The 20,422-nt window shown below is 39.9% G+C and overlaps 1 protein-coding gene across 8 annotated transcripts in view; it reads left to right on the top strand.

Annotated features, from left to right (window-relative positions):
- Positions 1 to 20,422, top strand: part of LOC127430816 (semaphorin-4D-like) — an 83,611-nt gene that overhangs the window by 53,186 nt on the left and 10,003 nt on the right. For 6 of the 8 annotated variants that reach the window (XM_051680909.1, XM_051680913.1, XM_051680915.1 and 3 more), the window contains 13 exons: positions 487 to 632; positions 3,577 to 3,639; positions 3,798 to 3,896; positions 5,237 to 5,330; positions 6,039 to 6,155; positions 6,407 to 6,558; positions 8,896 to 9,071; positions 9,370 to 9,526; positions 12,049 to 12,271; positions 12,461 to 12,579; positions 12,914 to 13,083; positions 13,810 to 13,856; positions 15,487 to 18,838. In XM_051680909.1, coding sequence (XP_051536869.1) covers positions 487 to 632; positions 3,577 to 3,639; positions 3,798 to 3,896; positions 5,237 to 5,330; positions 6,039 to 6,155; positions 6,407 to 6,558; positions 8,896 to 9,071; positions 9,370 to 9,526; positions 12,049 to 12,271; positions 12,461 to 12,579; positions 12,914 to 13,083; positions 13,810 to 13,856; positions 15,487 to 16,460 — 2,537 coding nt within the window. In that variant the 3' untranslated portion in view covers positions 16,461 to 18,838. Of the gene's footprint in view, positions 1 to 486; positions 633 to 3,576; positions 3,640 to 3,797; positions 3,897 to 5,236; positions 5,331 to 6,038; positions 6,156 to 6,406; positions 6,559 to 8,895; positions 9,072 to 9,369; positions 9,527 to 12,048; positions 12,272 to 12,460; positions 12,580 to 12,913; positions 13,084 to 13,809; positions 13,857 to 15,486; positions 18,903 to 20,422 lie in introns of those variants that run through there. The other 2 variants (XM_051680911.1, XM_051680916.1) reach the window with 2 other exon arrangements.

Genomic DNA, 20,422 nt, shown 5'->3' with positions numbered 1-20,422 from the left:
TCAGTTTTGTTGTGTGCTCTTGACCTTATGACAGTTTAAATGCATGCGCATACATTTGGATGGAGAAGTAACGTTTTTATTGTACTGAAAGTCAAATGAATGACTCATGAGTTGACCAGCGCTGTGTTTAGAATAGGATAGTATACTTTTTCTTCTTTCATATAGTTCAGGTTCAGTTCTCCTCTGGTACAGATTCAACCATAACCAGCTGGAGGATGATATTTTTACAATCACGTTCCAAGTTTTGGCTGTGTTTGAAAGTATTTTCCAAACCTAAAAATGTGATTGACGTCGCATCCCTGGAAATGTTCTGTATTTAAAGTCTTTATTATTTTTCCATCTGTTCTACAGATTTCTTTTTCTGCCACCTTTCAATCTTCTCTATTCTTTCATGCTTAGATACATTTGCCATTTATCTTCTAGGATGATCTCGGGCAGTACTTAAAGTCAGCTGATGTAAAATGATCCATGTGTGTGTGTTTGTAGATGTGAGTCTGGTTGAGTTCTGGGAGCCGGGTGTGTTTAACTACACCACTCTACTGCTGAGTGAAGACCGAGGTGTGCTGTATGTGGGAGCCAGAGAAGTTATTTACGAACTCAACATGAACAATGTGTCAATCAAGAGCAACCAGGTGAGAATTGTTATTGCCACTGTCTGTGTGGAAACATTTCCGTAGACAGAAGACAGCACTCTGTTTTAAGGGGCATATTGTGGAATTGATGTGGCATTGAACATTCACTCAAAAACTTCATCTCCAGTCCACCCAGACTAGTTATTGAATCTAAAATGCAAAACCGGCTCGTTTAGAAATGTTATGACATCAAAACTATGAGCTCATTAACATATGACCACCCACATTTACCCCACATCAACACTTTTTGATACAGTGGGCAAGGAGGCCCCGCCCACCCGTGAATTACTCAATCATTCCGATAAGGAATACGGAGGAATATCTGACAGATTTGGCAACAAAAAACATGATGCAAAGCTGTTGTGTAGTTTGTTTTCCAATTCAAACGAAGCCAAAAAAACCTGGAACTGAAACAGAAGGACAGAAGTTTACGATTCTCATGGTTATATATATATATATTGTCATTTCATTGATGTTTAAAACATTTTTAGCTTTTAACATATTATTGAGTAACTATGGTAACGGGACTTTGCTTTCCCCCACCCTAAGCCACGCCCATATTTTACTCATTTCACATGGAAGAGGTTAACCAGTCATGACAGAAGTTATTTGCTTAGAAAAGTCTTGGTGGTACTGAAACACAAAGAGCCTGTATAATCCTAAGGATCAGAGAGATTGTCAAAAATGATTCTCATTTTACACATTTTAACAAAACAGAACAGAATAAAATAGAAAGAATATGCAGAATAGAATAGTATAGACAACAGAACAGAGGAGACCAAATAGAACATAACACAACCAAGCAAAGCGGAATAGAATAGACAGAACCAAAGACAGAACAGATAAAATAAAACACAAAAGAACAGACCAGAATATAATGGATATATAACAGATTACAAAACAGTACAGAAAAGACAGAACAGAATGAACAGAACTGACAGAACTTAGTAGACAGAATAGAATTGAATAGAACAGAATAGAACACAATGGAACAGAAAAGACAAAATAGAACAGAAAACGAACAAAATAGAAAGAATAACAGAACCACATAGAAAGGACAGAATAGAATAGAATAGAATGCAGTGCTGTGAAAAAGTATTGATTTCTTCTGTTTTTGTGAATATCTCACACTAAATTTTTTCAAAAATCCAAAGAAAATCTAAAATAAAACAAAGGCAATCTGAGTAAACATAAAATACAGTTTTAAATGATAATGTTATTTATTGAAGCAAAAAAATGTACTTGCGCCTAGCTACTAAATCCACAAATCTATGAATCTGCATTCATAATGGGGTTCAGCTGGACTAGACACACCCAGACCCGATTACTGTCAGCCCTGTTCAATCAAATCAACACCTAAATAGAACTTTTTCAGCAGCATGAAGTTGGCTAAAAGGTCCAGAAATTATGAGGAAATAGGTGATTGAAATACATCAGTCTGGGAAGAGTTACAAAGCCATTTCAATTGATCTTGGACTCCAAAGAACCACAGTGAGAGCCATTATCTCCAAATGGAGAAAACTTGGCACAGTAGTGAACCTTCCCAGAAGTGGTCAACCTTCCAAAATGTCTCCAAGATTACAGCGACGACTCATCCAGGAAGTCACAAAAAAGCCAAGGACAACATACAAGGAACTGCAGGCCTCTCTCGCATCACTAAAGGTCACTGTTCATGACTCCACTATCAGAAAGACACTGGCCAAAAATGCCATCCATGGAAGAGTGGCGAGGCGAAAACCACTGCTAACCCAGAAGAACATTAATGCTCGTCTGAATGTTGCCAAAACACACTTTGATGATCCTCAAACCTTTTTGGAGAATGTTCTGTGGACTGATGAGTCGAAAGTGGAACTGTTTGGAAGACAGGAGTCCCGTTACATCTGGTGTAAATCAAACACAGAATTCCACAAAAAGAACATCATACCTACAGTCAAGCATGGTGGTGGTAGTGTGATGTGTGGGGATGCTTTGCTGCTTCAGGGCGACTTGTAATAATTGAGGGAAACATGAATTCTGCTCTTGACCAGAAAATCCTAAAGGAGAACGTCCGGTCATCAGTCCATGAGTTGAAGCTCAAGCACAACTGGATTATTCAGCAAGACAATGATCCAAAGCACAGGAGTAAGTCCACCTCTGAATGACTCAAAAGAAGCTAAATTTAAGTTTTGGAGTGGCCTAGTCAAAGTCCTGACTTGAACCCACTTGAGATGCTGTGGCAGGACATTAAACAGGCAGTTCATGCTCAAATCCTCCAATGTGGCTGAAATAAAGCAGTTCTGTGAAGAAGAGTGGGATAAAATTCCCCCACAGTGTTGTGAAAGACTGATCTCCAGTTATCGGAAGCATTTGGTTGCAGTTGTTGCTGCTAAAGATGTCACAACCAGCTATTAAGTTTAAGGGGGCAGTTAGTTTTTCACATGGGTGATATAGGTGTTGGATAACTTTTTTGTTTCAATAAAAAAAAAAAAAAAAATATATATATATATATATATTTGAAAACTGTATGTATTTACTCAGGTTGCTGTTGTTTTATGTTATAACTCGTTTGAAGATCTAAAACAATTTAGAATGAAAAACACACAAAAATAGAAGAAATCAGGAAGGGGGCAAATACTTTTAACAGAGAATAGAATAGAATAGAAAGAACAGAACAAATACAACTGAATGGAACAGAACAGAACAAAACAGACCAAATTCAACAGAAAAGACCAGAATAGAACAGAGTAGATTAAATTAGAATAGACAAAACACACATGGAATTGAACAGACCAAACAGAACAGTATAGAATAGAACAAAAAAAAACAGTTTGGTGCAAGAACCCATGGCTAACATTATAAGTGGATTCAAGGCAGAAATAATGCTAAAAAAGCCTCTTTTAAAAACCTTTGTTCTTATCATTTGTGATGTTTTTTCCCCCGTTTAATTTTCTGTGTTCTGTTTCAGCTGCTGTGGAAAGTTCCAGAGGATGACATGTCGATGTGTATTTTAAAGGGGAAATCTAAAGAGGTAATGTGGAAAAGTGGACCCAAATTATCCTGATTTTAATATTTCATCTCTGGCTGTGGAATCTTTGAAACTATTTGATCATTTGAGGTCTGTTAGCTGTGCCTGTGTCTTTTTCCTTGTAACCTGTCTGAAATATTTTGTGTTTGCGTGCTTGACAGACGGACTGTCGAAACTACATTCGAGTTTTGCAAGTCCTGGATAAAGACAATCTGTATGTTTGCGGGACGCATGCGTTTCAGCCTCACTGTGATTATCTGGTGTGTATAAAATCCCTCAGACAATATTCTGTTTTTAAACTTTAAAAACCTTTGAAATGTCAACCATATTTACTAAACACTCAGCTCAGTCGGAAGTTTGCATGATGGTTTGCTTTCAGATTGTCTGCATTTGTTTCATGACACAAAATCCTAAAGCATAGGCATTGATGTCAAACAGTGTAAGATATCTGAAGAAGCATTTGTCTCTTTGAAATCAGAACTTCCCTGATATTTTTGAGAACAATAGCGCTGTTAAGTTAATTTTTAATTTGAATAGTTTCCTCTTTCAGCCACCAAAAAGACAGACAGATGATTGAGTGAGTCTCACGTGTGGGTCCTATTTCACAAATTATATTTAGCAAAAACAAAACAAAAATTAAGCCTATTTTTAGGATAACTGAGATTTTTTTTTGATAATACTTTCATAAAAATTAAGCACACATCCTCCTCAATTCTCTTTACTGTAATGGAAAAATATTTATAATTTAAATGGTAAAGAATTAATATATTATGGTATTAATTGTTATAATGCATTTACATTTACTTAATGTAATAAAACAAAAACAGTTACATTACTCTTCTACTGCAATACAGTAAAATAAAAAATACTTAACAGCAGTAATCTAATGAGAATCAATAGTGAGAATACATACAAAAAAAAAAAACTAAAATGTACAAAAGTAATACATTTGGACATTATGGTTATAACAATTGTTCATAAGTCATAAAATTCATAAAAAGTCCTAAAAAAGGGTGGCCTGTGTAGTTCAGCGAGTACTGACGCTGACTACCACACCTGGAGTCACGAGTTTGAATCCAGGGTGTGCTGAGTGACTCCAGCCAGGTCTCCTAAGCAACCAAATTGGCCCAGTTGCTAGGGAGGGTAGAGTCACATGGGGTAACCCCCTCGTGGTCGCTATAATGTGGTTCTCGCTCTCGGTGGGGCGAATGGTGTGTTTTGCGTGGATGCCGCGGAGAATAGTGTGAAGCCTCCACACGCACTACGTCTCCGCGGTAACGCGCTCAACGGGCCAAATGATGAGATGCGCGGATTGACGGTCTCAGACGCGGAGGCAACTGAGATTCGTCCTCCACCACCCGGATTGATGCGAATCACTACGCCACCACGAGGACTTAGAGTGCACTGGGAATTGGGCATTCCAAATTGGGGAGAAAAAAAGTCATAAAAAAAGAAAAATCACAATGGTAAAAACCGTAATGGCTCTAAAATAGACTTTATTTTAGCAAAATCTAACTTTATGTATCTAACTATATTTTCCAGCACATGCTAAAATGAGGAAGTTTTGCTTACTGAAAAATATTTCTCCATTTCTTTTTAGTCTCTACATAATTTCAGTTTGCAGAACAGACTGGAGGACGGTCGGGGGAAATGTTCCTTTGACCCGGCGCAGAGCTTCACCACCGTGATGGTCGGTAAGTTAACTCGCAGTTTCTTAACACATCTGCAGGACAATCACAGAGTTGCCTTTTATAATTTTTACGGATTTAGATGTCAGATTGTACGCACCTGCAGATGATCATTTCCACAGCCCTCATCCCCTTATTTCAACATTAAACATATTATTTTTTTTAAATATATTTTCCCCCCTTTTTTCCCCCAATTTGGAATTCCCAATTCCCAATGCGCTCTAACTCCTCATGGTGGCGTAGTGACTTGCCTCAATCCGGGTGGCGGAGGACGAATCTCAGTTGCCTCCATGTCTGAGACCATCAATCCGCACATCTTATCACATGGCTTGTTGAGCGTGTTACCGCGGAGACATAGCGCGTGTGGAGGCTTCACGCTATTCTCCGCGGCATCCATGCACAACTCACCACGCGCCCCATTGAGAGCGAGAACCACATTATAGCGACCACAAGGAGGTTACCCCATGTGACTCTACCCTCCCTAGCAACCGGGCCAATTTGGTTGCTTAGGAAGCCTGACTGGAGTCACTCAGCACTCCCTGGATTCAAACTCGTGACTACAGGGGTGGTAGTCAGCGTCTTTACTCGCTGAGCTACCCAGGCCCCCATTAAACATATTCTTAAAGGTTTTGCCTGCTATTGTTTCCTTCTTGGTGGATACTTCAAACATTTGTCTGTTTGTTTGTCTCTGGTAATGTGTTGTTTGTTGTTCAGATGGGGAGCTGTACTCGGGAACTGCTTATAACTTCCTGGGCAGTGAGCCAATCATCTCCAGATACTCTCTGTCTCAGAGTTTACTGCGCACTGAATACTCCACATCCTGGCTCAACGGTACATTGCAAATGTTTCCTCATTCACAACTCAACATAATACCTTTAACACAAACACACAAGCCAAAATCCATACCTGATGTTGAGTTTTCGTAATAAAGATAAGAGTGAGTTTCATGAACATTTACAACTTAAAACTCCTTTTTATTTCAAGTGGACTGCTGTGAAAAATGAAAATAAAATGCTATAAAACAGAAGAACATGTCACACTTACTAACCCACTCGCTTATATGGTTCTGGTTCCCCACGCAGAACCCAGTTTCGTGTATGCAGATGTGATCCGAGTAGGGCAGAACAGCCCGGATGGAGATGATGATAAGATTTACTACTTCTTCACTGAGGTATCGGTGGAATACGAGTTCTTCGGAAAGCTCTTGATTCCCAGGATTGCACGCGTGTGTAAGGTGAGACCAGCCCAGAACATGTCTACTTGTCCTTTGGCGAGAATACACCTGAACAGTCCTGAACAGGCATGCGATGGATCACATCTTGTTTCACATTTAATAATATTTTTTGCCCTAAATTGCCATGACAGTTTTTGCTTTTCTCACAGATGCAGATGCTTGTTGTGGGCTCGTTGAGCATTCTTAATGCTCATTTTTGCCTTACTGTTGTGATAATAAACCTCTGTACTCAAGGGGGAGATAGTTACAAATGTCTGTGCAATTCTATCAGATGTGTTATAACTAGGGCAGTTGATTTAACACGTTAATTCAGTGCAATTAATTATATAAAAAAATAACGCTTTAAAAAATTAACAATAAATCATGTTCATAATAATGACAATTCCTTCCATTGGAGCAATTCAAGCTTGACATACCACCTGTTTTCAGCAGGGGGCAGTAAGCTTATACAGAGAACAAACCACACTCAGGTTTGCTTGACACTTGCAACAGCACAAGATAAGAACGTGTACTAGCATTCATACACAGCTGGACGGAGCGCAGTGCTGAATGCATGGATCTGGAGATGTGTTTTCCTGAGTTTCAAACTATGTTTAACCAGACACCGCATTCTTAATATGTTGGGGTTATGATGCGACACGTGCAAAAGTGTCCGTCTGAAGCAAGTTTATATTGACGTGTCCTTAGAAAAGCCCTTATAATAAATCCATCTTGGACAGATTGACGAATTTAATTGCTAAATGGATTGCTGTGGACTATAGGCCAATGATAGGCTCATGTTTAATAATATGGAAATATGAATAATATTGACTTACAAAGCCACTTTTTGTATTGTCTTATAAATGCTGTACTCGTTTGCCACAGTAATGTAATGCATTTTAATTATCTGAATTGTTATATTTATAATATATATATTATTTAATCATTATATATTGAAATATTGTTATTGGAGGGCTTTTCTCAGCAAATATTTATATATGTAATTAATCCAATTAATGATTCGGCATCTCATGTAAGTAATTTGATTCAAAATTGTAATTGATTGACAGACCTGGTTATAATTCAGATAGCTAAGCTTTAAAAAATATCGACGGGGGGCCTGGGTAGCTCAGCAAGTAAAGACGCTGATTGCCACACCTGGAGTCGCAAGTTCAAATCGCAAGTTCAGTCAGGCTTCCTAAGCAACCAGTTGGCCTGTTTGCTAGGGTGGGTAGAGTCACGTTGGGGTAACCTCCTCGTGGTCGCTATAATGTGTGGATCTCGCTCTCGGTGGGGTGCCTGGTGAGTTGTGCGTGGATGGCACGGAGAATAGCGTGAAGCCTCCACATGCACTAGGTCTCCGCGGTAATGCGCTCAACAAACCACGTGATAAGATGCGTGGATTGACGGTCTCAGACGCGGAGGCAACTGAGATTCGTCGAGTCACTATGCCACCACGTGGACATAGAGCGCAGTGGGAATTGGGCATTCCAAATTGTGGAGAAAAGGGGAGAAAATAAAACATTTTAAAAAAAAATATCGACAGTTTAACAAATATTCTCTTCAAATTTTGCTTCGCCTTGACGGTAATTGACCTGAAAGTGAAAACTGACATTTTACGTTAATGTCTGTTATAGCGACAGCTATATTTATTTTACTTTTCTGAGAATGACCATACTTGCGTTGCATTATGAAATGCCTTCTGACATTCTGAATTGAGCTTGGGTAGCTCGAAATTTTGCGTTCCTGTATTTTAGAACATTTTTCAGGCTTTAGCATCCAGTATGTTCTGACTGGCTGCGATTTTGTTGCTTTGCAAGTATTCTGCTCTCTTGTTAGGACAATATGTAAGACTGATCCCAGGTCAGCATTCTAGTCTGTTTATCTTCCAGTAGGGAACATATACTTCCCTCTTCATCTCCTATGATGGAACTGTACTTATCTTATTTGTTTAATCTGATTATCATTTTGGTCTCATTCTTTTTGTATTGTTTACCGCATTGCTTTAAGTTTCTGTTGTAATAAGTAGCTGTAATAAGTACTGAATATTTCAGAGACATAATCTGAAAACAAAGCACAATATACAGATGTGCGATTATAATATTTATCAAGTAATTACTTTTTCTCAAAAGTGCTCATTTTAACAGTCTTCTAACTTCTAAACAAAAATCTCAAAACACCCTGCGAGTTAATAATATCTAGAGATTTGCTTCATATAAATCACATTTTATAAAGTGAATTATACTCAAATATTCATCAAAGAATATCCCTATACGCATCCACAGAGGTCTTGCCTAACCCCTGAATATTCACTGACCCTAAAACTAACCCTGCTTATAATACCTCTCTGTACCTCAGGGTGATCAGGGTGGTCAGAGGACCCTACAAAAGAAGTGGACATCATTTTTGAAGGCTAAACTGGTGTGCTCCATGCCTGAGCTGAACTTTGTCTTCAATGTTGTTCATGATGTGTTCATCCTGAAAGCCCCTCATTGGAGAGAGACAGTCATATATGGAGTCTTTACATCTCAATGGTCAGTTTTTGTGTCCACGTGTGCGTTTATGTTGAGTTATGTGTGTCGAAGATACAATCAAGATTCAAACTTCAAAGTACCAGCATGTGCCTTTTTGGTATTTTACACCGAAACTGTTTTTTCCAGTTTGTCTTGATTCATCTGTAAGTCATGCCATCACCCAAGTCTTAGTAATATGACTCTCAGATGGCAAATTGTGAAAGGCGTTAAATCTAAATCAGTTCCACAAAGTGGCACAACTTGGATTAATATGCCTCATGGGAGTTTTCTTAGATTTCCTTGTTTCTTTTTCTTTCAGGGGGAATGTTGGTTTGTCGGCTGTGTGCGCGTATAACATGAGTTCTGTGCATGAGGTGTTTTCCAAAGGGAAGTACATGCAGAAAGCGACGGTTGAACAGTCCCACACTAAGTGGGTCCGATTTAATGGCATCGCTCCGACCCCCAGACCCGGAGCGGTTAGTATCACACCATGGCCTGAACTCTCCTACACTGAGACACTGGGATTCCCCTGGTTTATACATGTTCCATAAAATTCAGGGCCGCTGAGTGGGGAATTAGTCTTGTAAACAAGAGTCTATAGTTTGTAACAATGTACCATATATATATATATATATATATATATATATATATATATATATATATATATATATATATATATATATATCACAGTTGTGCTCAAAAGTTTGCATACCCTTGGAGAATTGGTAATATATGAACCATTTTTAAAGAAAACATGAGTGAGCAGGCAAAACACACTTCTTTTATTTCTTATGGGATTCATATTCAACTGTAGGTTATAACAGAATGGCACAATCATAAAACAAAACATGGCAACAAAGAAAAAAATGAAATTACCCCTGTTCAAAAGTCTGCATACCCTTAGTTCTTAATACTGTGTATTGCCCCCTTTAGCATCAATGACAGCGTGCAGTCTTTTGTAATAGTTGTCTATGAGGCCCCAAATTCTTGCAGGTGGTATAGCTGCCCATTCGTCTTGGCAAAATGCCTCCATGTCATGCAAGAGTGGCTCGATGATATTAAGGTCAGGAGACTGTGATGGCCACTCCAGAACCTTTACCTTTTTCTGCTGTAACCACTGGAGGGTCGACTTGGCCTTGTGCTTAGGGTCATTGTCATGCTGGAAAGTCCAAGAGCGTCCCATGCGCAGCTTTTGTGCAGACGAATGCAAATTGTCTGCCAGTATTTGCTGATAACATGCTGCATTCATCTTGCCATCAATTTTCACAAGATTCCCCGTGCCTTTAGAGCTCACACACCCCCAAAACATCAGTGAGCCACCACCATGCTTCACAGTGGGGATGGTATTCTTTTCACTATAGGCCTTGTTGACCCCTCTCCAAACATAGCGCTTATGGTTGTGACCATAAAGCTCTATTTTGGTCTCGTCACTCCAAAGGCGTGTCAAGGTGTTGTCGGGCATATTGTAACCAAACGTTTTTGTGGCAATGGCACAGTAAAGGCTTCTTTCTGGCAACTCGACCATACAGCTCATTTTTGTTCAAGTATCGTCGTATTGTGCTCCTTGAAACAACCACACCATCTTTTTCCAGAGCAGCCTGTATTTCTCCTGAGGTTACCTGTGGGTTTTTCTTTGTATCCTGAACAATTCTTCTGGCAGTTGTGACTGAAATCTTTCTTGGTCTACCTGACCTTGGCTTGTTATCAAGAAATCCCTGAATTTTCCACTTCTTTACAAGTTATTGAACAGTACTGACTGGCATTTTTAAGGCTTTGGACATCTTTTTATATCCTTTTCCATCTTTATAAAGTTCCATTACCTTGTTACGCAGGTCTTTTGACAGTTCTTTTCTGCTCCCCATGGCTCAGTATCTAGCCTGCTCAGTGCATCCACATGAGAGCTAACACACTCATTGACTATTTATACACAGACACTAAGTGCAATTTAAAAAGCCACAGGTGTGGGAAATTAACCTTTAATTGCCATTTAAACCTGTGTGTGTCACCTTGTGTGTCTATAACAAGGCCAAACATTCAAGGGTGTGTAAACTTTTGATCAGGGCCATTTGGGTGATTTCTGTTATCATTATGATTTAAAAAGGAGCCAAACAACTATGTGATAATAAATGACTTCATATGATCACTATCCTTAAATAAAAGACAGTTTTTTTGCATGATCAGTCATATTTTCAAAATCAATGCCAAAATTTCACCATTTCTGCCAGGGTATGCAAACTTTTGAGCACAACTGTTACCTTTATAGGTTAAACAAAGTTCAATCAATTTGTCCCAGATTTACATTTTAAGAGGTCATGACTAGTGGTCAACCAACATGGTCAGTGTGGTTATCTATAAGTCAGACTTGCCAATGGCTGATATAATGTCTGAATGCCTTAATACCTTAGAATATATGAAACATCAAATGTGAAACTGGAAATGTATGTTTTCATGACATTTATGATAACATGCCAAGCAGGTACAGTCACAATATCCGCTATCTATGGATGTATGGATGAATAGATAGACAGAGAGGCAGGTGGGTGGACGGACAGATGGACGGAGGGATATAGTAGACAAACAGATGGATGGATGGATGGATGGATGGATGGATGGACGGACAGAAGGATGATAGATAGACAGTCAGACAGATGGATGGATGGATGAATAAACAGATATATGGTTAGACAGACAGACAAGCAGGCAGGTGGAAAGACAGACAGGAAAGGAAGTTTTCATACAATGGAGACAGGCAGTCTATATATGCAGATGGATGGATAGACAGATGGACAGATGATAGACAGATGGACAGATGATAGACAGATGGATAGATAAACCGATATACAGATAGATAGGTAGGTAGGTTGATAGAAAAAGTAGTCAGACAGACAGAGATAGATAGACAGAAAAGTAGTTAGACAGACAGACAGACTGATTGAGTCGATTTTGAATATAATTACCCTGTATTTTGAAATTAATGCACCACTCCATACCTCCACAGTGCATCAACAACCACAACCGCATGCAGAACATCAGCTCGTCTCTGCACCTGCCTGATAAGACTCTACAGTTTGTGAAGGACCACCCGCTGCTGGAGGACCCCGTGCTGCCCATCGGTAACGGCCCTCGCCTCATCACGAAAGACGTCAACTACACCCAGATTGCCGTTGAGAGGGTGCAGGCTCTCGACAGATACATCTATGATGTCCTCTTCACCGGCACTGGTGAGTATGTGTAATCGGTGCTCTGGAGTGCAATTTATAGATCTAGAGTATAAAGTGTGTGAAGTAATTCTCCAGAGCATTTGTGAGGTCAGAATTGTGGGATTAGGGTTCTAGAGAGTGCGGTTGATCTTGAGTATAAAACTTATGATCAGGGTTGATTTATATTTTCAGAATGTCTTGTGTTCTCAGATAAAGGTGTTCTGCATAAATCAGTGGTGTTTGAAGGAGGAGAGGTCCACACGGTGGAAGAGATCCAACTTCTGAAGAACTCTGAGTCAATCAAAACACTTTTACTCTCTCCCCAAGTTGTAAGAACCCAGATTTCTGTTCTCACACTCAATCACTCTGTTGATAAATGGGTCTGTGATTAAAACAGCATTTCAATGAAGTAGAATGACAGTGGGCTACGATTCATCTTATCAGTGTGATATTTTAGTGACGAATCAGCTGATATAAAATGCACACAATCATGTTTTAAAAAAAAGGTTTCCATACAATGGAGACGGTCAGTCTATATATGCAGACAGACAGCTGCAAACTGTTCCCGTTCAGCTACAAATCAGCTCCAATGTCTTGTTTCTATTTCTTAACACACACACACACACATATGCAAACCATATAACTGTGTTCTCTCCTCCGCAGGCTCTGTTCTTGTACGCTGGTTCTGACTCAGGTGTTGTTCAGTCTCCCACAGCGTTTTGTCATAAATATCTGTCCTGTGAGGATTGCGTTCTTGCCAGAGACCCGTACTGTGCCTGGAACGCACGTTCTGCTGCTTGTATTAATATTTTCCAAGACCAAGCTGAACAGCGGTGAGAAACGAGAACTAAACGGCCACATCGTGACTGACGGCACGTCTGCCTGTCTGTTGTTTTAGATGTTAATTTCTCAAATGTTTGCAGACACTGTGTCCAAGCCAGGCTTGTGACAGTAACATCAAGATGTAATACAATCCCTTGATTGTATTACAATTTGAATTTTATTTGTTAGTCAAATTGGATTAGAATTTCCCTGTGCAATACTATTAAGTTTCATTGGACACTACCACTTTATTCAGTTTTCCACTTTAGAATAACAGTAAAGACATCAAAACTATAAAATGATGATACATTTTAGCTTACAGATTTAAGATTCCAGCTCTACAGACTTTTATGAGGTGCATCCTGAGATGCTTTTTAAACCATACTGAATGGGTTCCCATGTATGCTGGACACTTGTTCACTGCTTTTGCTCCACTAAATGCTCCAGCTCATCCCTGTCAAAATAATTTGAATAATAAAATGTTTACTATGTGAAGAACAATTAAGCACAAGCCATTAGATCAAGAAAAGAAAGGTTTTGAACACGCATAAATTCACCCAAGTGTGTCCAAACTTCTTTTGGAAAGTTTTTCTGACAAATAGAGGAAAGTAAAAAAAATTATAATAATTTGGTACTACTGTGCTCTCAAGCCATTATTGTCCCTAAATGAGTAAAATCTTCCTCAAACAGATTATTCCTTGAGTCTGATCTGCTTGTTTTGGTGTGGTTTTTTGCAGGAAGTTGATTCAAAGCCTGAAAGGAGATGCTAGGATATGTCCCCCAGGTGTGTGTATAAAATGTCTTTTGTATTATGACTGTTGTGAAAAGAGAATGAGGGTGGAGGCAGGTCTTGCCTAATGTCTGTTCTGATACCGTAATGTGATTTAAAATAAATAATTTTTGTTTGTTCAGCATCATGGGCTCTTAAAGTGATAGTTCACGCAAAGTGAATATTTACTCACCCTCATGATATTCCAGGTGTGTATGACTTTCTTTCTTCTCCAGAAAACATTTGAAGAAAAGTAGAAAAACATCTCAGCTCAGTAGGTCCTTAAAATGCAAGTGAATGGAGATTTCTCTTTTGAAGCTGCAAAAATCATAGACAGTCAGCATAAACTTCATCCATACAACTCCAGCTGTTAAATTAATGTCTTCTAAAGCGACACGATTGCTTTTGGTGAGAAAAAGATCAATATTTAAGTACTTTTTCACTATAATCCAAAGATTCAGGTAAACTTCATGAGAGCATTGAGTTCATGTGTGATGTATTCATGTTGGCATGTTACGGATGTAATCTCACATTTTTCTCTTGGTTGAGACATCCAAGATAAACACATAAACGAAGACCAACCAAAACCAACAAAGCTTCTGTACAGCATTCCTCCTACTCGGTTGTAAACAGTGCTGCTCTTCTGGGTGTGTCGCACATGCATCAGTCCTCACGTGAACATACCAACGCAATTACATCACACACGCATGCTGCTGCTGGCCAGAAGCAAAGAGTTAAAGTACTTAAATATTGGTCATTTTCACACCAAAAGCGATCGTATCGCTTTAGTAGACATTAATTAAACTGCTGGAGTCGTATGGATGACGTTTATGCTGACTGTCTGTGATTCTTGGAGCCTCAAAAGTCTGATCACCATCCACTTACATTTTAAGGACCTACTGAGCTGAGATATTTTTCTATTTTTCTTCAAATGTGTTCTGCTGATGAAAGAAAGTCCTACACATCTGGGATGGCATGAGGGTGAGTAAATAATGAGAATTTTAATTTTTGGATGAACGAACCCTTTAAAGATCTGACACAGGAAAGGATTCCTGTCTCCGATGGGGCTAGATTGTCTTGTTCGGTGGATGATCAACTTGTTGGTCATATGACAGCGTGCCAATTTTGCAAAACCCTTGCATTTTTTCTCTAAGTCCTTGCAACACAATCGCTAGTGAAATCTGTGGATTTGCAGTGCTGTCTTACGTAGCAGAAATTCTAGTTTGCATTGCCCTAATGTGATGGACCTTGATGATGGATGCTTATTTAGCACTGTAAATTTAGCAAACTGTTTTTTATTTTTGCATTTTTATTTATTTTTTAGTGTTAATATATTACATTATGCTTTGCATTGTATTACCACAGCTGCAATGAATATTTTTCCTCTTGTGAAGAGTCATGGAAACGTAATATTGGATTTTTCTTATGTTGTTGGAGCAAATGGGAACGCAAAAATAATGTTTGATGTTATCTCACATTCACCGCTGTAGAAGTTTACCCTTCAATAGTTTACTTCTGCGTTCCAAACACGGAAATGTGAAAAGGATCCATCAAAACTAGTTGAAGTACTTCATATTTTGTCCATACGAATTTACTTGAGTAATATGAAGATAAGCCATAATTCTCTTTTTTGCTCCTCCCACAGTTATACCTCTTGCAGTGGAGGACTACAGGCAGGTGGCGGTAAAGCCAGGAAGTTCTGCCGATCTGCCGTGCCAGGTGCGATCAAACCTGGCTCAAGTGATGTGGAAATTGGACGGCAACATTCTCAATGAAGCTTCCAACTTCCTTCTAATGGGAGAGAACGGGTTGCTCATATACAGCGTGACCTCAAAGAACCAAGGCCATTACGAATGCTGGTCCGTCGAAATGGGTGCAGGAAAGAACTTTACGCGTTTGGTTGCTGGATACATCCTTCGATTGGACCTTCCTTATAATGAGCCTTCAATATCAGCATCGTCTTCATCAGATGTGGGTGCTGCATCGCATTCCGTTGGATCCACGTTGCATGACCCAACTACGCCGGTAGAAGGTAATAACGGTAACATGTCAGGACCCCCGCTACTAACATCAGCCCACACAGAGGCCCCCCCTCTAACCACCCCTCCTAACAACTTAATTAAACCCAAACAATACATCCCTCCGAAAGTCAGCAATTCACCGACGCACACTGAGACTCAAGACCCATCGGCGAAGTACATTCAACACGACAACAGCATAGCTCTGCTTTCCCTCTTCCTGCTCTTTTTCCTCCTCTTCCTCTTCGCTCTGGTGTATAACTGTTATATGCAGTACCTGCCTGCGCCATGTCTTCGCTTGCGTGCGGCACTGCTCGGCTCACACAAAAAACCACAGCCCGAGTACGCCGCCTGCGAAGCAGGCCTGATGGAGCCGATGCGGGACAAAACGGATCCAGGCGATCAGCTAAACCAAAATGGAGCACAACCGTTGCGGGCTCTCAGAGACACTGGATACGAGACCGAACCGGAATGTGGGAACGGAAGGATTCCATCAAACAGCGACGAGGATACAGACGATAGTGCTTCTAAAGGGCGACCCTTCGACATAGACTGCGTTTCGCAGCCGATTGAATATGCCGACGCTGACACGCCTTACTGATTCAAATTTTTACCACAAGACAGCTACAGCGGAGCAAAGTATAAGCGAATCTCTCTTTTTGCATCTTGACCTCTCCATTGGAAGCTTAGCTTAGCAGCAGTGATTTAACATTAAGGCTGTGTACGTAAAAAGATTTTTGCTCATCGCAATGGTTTGTCGAACAGTCTTGAAGGTTTGCCTGGTGCATTAAAGACCTCTACATAGATTTGCAAGATCAAAAAACAGAAGTTCCAAATTGGAAACATTATTTACCAAATTGGTAAGTTAGCGGGATGTTTTTCAAATTGGAGTGCCGAACTGTATTTGTTGTTTGGGTGGGGGGGGGCAAACATTTTCTTGCTCAGCCTAGGGTTTGATCTGACGCTGTTACGCTATTTTACATGAGTTTAATAGGTATTAATTGTCTTTCCACTTTGGTGGATATGAAAAACTCTCAGGGATGATTCCAGTTACACATATGCATGATTGCGCACGATGTCTCGACGATAGCACAGGAAGTGCTCTGGAAGACCAAAATGGCAGGTGGGCCAAATTTGGTGGAAGGTTGTGCACTTGGCCCAGCTGTTTAGAACACTTACACTTTTGACCGAAATGGACCCAACATTGGTGAAACGGAACGATGACTGTTCCTCTTGGTGAAATGGGTTCCTTACGTGAAATAGAGATTATTTCGGTTGTGACTAGATAATAACCTCCGTTCTGTAAAACTCTTGCAGGATTTACCCTAAGCCCCACTGTAACCCTACCCCTTTGGTGGCAATGAATGTGTCCTCATGAGAATTTCTCCAGAATGAAGGCTACTGTCTAGACATTACCAACGATTTCACTTGGAAGCTAAGATCACCGTTGTCGAATGTCTGTCTACATGGTGACTTGTTTGTTATTTTGATTACAATTAAAATGGTTCATTATGGGAAAATGACAATAAAGCAGACCAAAAATGTCTAAACCCTATGATATCTCTCTTGCACAGTTCCCATTGGATACTTTAGCTTGTATTCCAGATCATGTCTGTTTTTTGTTTGTTTTTTAGCTGTTTTCCTATATTTTGAAGCTAACATTTTAACCTCGTTTAATTTAAAATGAGAAGGCAGCCCTGTCTTGGTAGACTTTTACAGAGTTGTTCAGTCACACTTTACAATAAGGTTGTATTTGTTAACATTAGTAAATGCATTAGATATTATGAACCAACAATGAACATTATTTTTGTACAGCATTTATTCATCTTAATGTTCAGTTATGAAAATACAATTGTTCATTGTTATTTCATGTTAGGTCATAGTGCATTAACTAATCTTAATATATACAACTTTTAACATTTATTGGTATATGTTGATATTAACATAAACTGAGATTCATAAGTGCTGAAAAAGCATTGTTCATTGTTAGTTCATGTTAACTAATTTAGTTAGCTAACATTAACAAATACAACCTTATTGTAAAGTGTTGTCATTGGTTCTTTTAGCCTTGTGGCCTGTTATTCATAACAGACATTATTTACAAAGACTAAAAGAGTTTGTCAACTTTTCTACAGTATAGTGCAAAACTTTTTAGTTTTAAAGAAAGAAGCTTTATGTTTTAAATGTTATATTATTTAATTATATGCTTGCAAAAATTGGGTGAATATAACACAAGTCCAGGTTATATTTCAGCCCAAAATCATATGAAAAAAAATAAAATATATATATATATATATGTATTTTACATAATAAAATCTTTTTTTTACACACTCACACACACACACACACACACATACATGCACGCTTGTTTTTAGTATTGTTAAAGATTTGCTAAAGATTATTATATATACTGTATATATACATTATCTTCATGACTATTAAGCACATTTTCTCCCTAAATTACCCTTACCGTAAAGCAAAAATTCTCATTCTCATGACTGTTAAACAATGCAAAAATCTGAAGGGTCTTAATTTAATTTCTTTATGAAAAATTTCACTTTTTATATTTTTTCCTTGTGATTTTGGGGTGAAATAAGATCCGCAATAAGTGGGTGAATTAAGACCCACCCAAAAGCATGTTTATTCTTTCATGTTTTGCTTTATTTTGGTTGGTTCCTCCTTAAATTATCTTTTAAAGACCTCACCTTTTCCTTTCTCAGTCCCTTTTTGTGACATTTCCTGATTTTTCCTAATGACCTGAGATTCTCAGTGCACTCTTTGTCTCTCTCCCTCCATTTGCTCTTTTCCCTCCTTTCACTTCCTCTTTCCTGCACAGCTACATTGGCTGCTCCTCCTTTCCCTGTCGACTCCCTGCCCACTTCCAGCGGTCACCCCTCTGTCTTCCCTTCCTCATCACCATCATCTTCGTCCTCCTCTCCCTGGAGTGGTTTAGAGGGTGCTCACCTGATACCCCCTCTCTTGAGGGAGCAGTCATGGGGGCTTCACCCTCACCAGGCCTTCCTGCTCTTCTGCCTGGCCTTGGGTGAGTGGTACCTTTGACCTGCCTGTTACTTTCTCACTTTCTGTCTGTCTGTTTTTGCATCTTGTCTCAACCTTCTGAAATGTTGCCTTTTGCTCTCACCTCTATATATTATGTGCTTCGTTTGGCTGGAGATCCAATATTTAAAGTCCTCTGATTGGCCACTTGAGGGCTTTAAGGACTCTGTCTGAATATTCAGAGAAATAGTGAACTGAAAACAGATTTAATGTAGTCTCAGATTTAAATATTTCAATGGTCAAATTTCACCCCAAAATAAAATAAATAAATAAATAAATGTGTATGTAAACTCAGCAAAAAAAGGAACATCCTCTCACTTTCAACTGCTTTTATTTTCAGCAAATTTAATGTGTAAAGATTTGTATGAACATAAAAAGATTCAACAACCAAGACATAAACTGAACAAGTTTCACAGACATGTGACTAACAGAAATGGAATAATGTTTCCCTGAACTAAGGGGGGGTCAAAATCAAAAGTGACAGTCAGTATCTGGTGTGGCCACCAGCTGCATTAAGTACTGCAGTGCATCTCCTCCTCATGGACTGCACCAGATTTGCCAGTTCTTGCTGTGAGATGTTACCCCACTCTTCCACCAAGGCACTTGCAAGTTCCTGGACATTTCTGTGGGGAATGGCCCTAGCCCTCACCCTCTGATCCAACAGGTCCCAGACGTGCTCAATGGGATTGAGATCCGGGCTCTTCGCTGGCCATGGGAGAACACTGACATTCCTGTCTTGCAGTAAATCACGCACAGAACGAGCAGTATGGCTGGTGGCATTGTCATGCTGGAGGGTCATGTCAGGATGAGCCTGCAGGAAGGGTACCACATGAGGGAGGAGGATGTCTTCCCTGTAACGCACAGAGTTGAGATTGCCTGTAATGACGACAAGCTCAGTCCGATGATGCTGTGACACATCGCCCCAGACCATGACGGCCCCTCCACCTCCAAATCAATCCCGCTCCAGAGTACAGGCCTCGGTGTAACGCTCATTCCTTCGATAATAAACATGAGTCCGACCATCACCCCTGGTGAGACAACACCGCGACTCGTCAGTGAAGAGCACTTTTTGCCAGTCCTGTCTGCTCCAGCGAAGGTGGGTTTGTGCCCATAGGCGACGTTGTTGCCGGTGATGTCTGGTAAGGATCTGCCTTACAACAGGCCTACAAGCCATCAGTCCAGCCTCTCTCAGCCTATTGCGGACAGTCTGAGCACTGATGGAGGGATTGTGCGTTCCAGGTGTAACTTGGGCAGTTGTTCTTGCCATCCTGTACCTGTCCCGCAGGTGTGATATTTGGATGTACCGATCCTGTGCAGGTGTTGTTACATGTGGTCTGCCACTGCGAGGGTGATCAGCTGTCCTTCCTGTCTCCCTGTAGCGTTGTCTTAGGCATCTCACAGTACAGACACTGCAATTTATTGCCCTGGCCACATCTGCAGTCCTCATGCCTCCATGCAGCATGCCTAAGGCACGTTCACACAGATGAGCAGGGACCCTGTGCATCT

The sequence above is a fragment of the Myxocyprinus asiaticus genome, chromosome 40 (assembly GCF_019703515.2).
Source record: "Myxocyprinus asiaticus isolate MX2 ecotype Aquarium Trade chromosome 40, UBuf_Myxa_2, whole genome shotgun sequence".
NCBI lineage: Eukaryota > Metazoa > Chordata > Actinopteri > Cypriniformes > Catostomidae > Myxocyprinus > Myxocyprinus asiaticus.
This window is presented reverse-complemented; position numbering and strand designations above follow the sequence as displayed.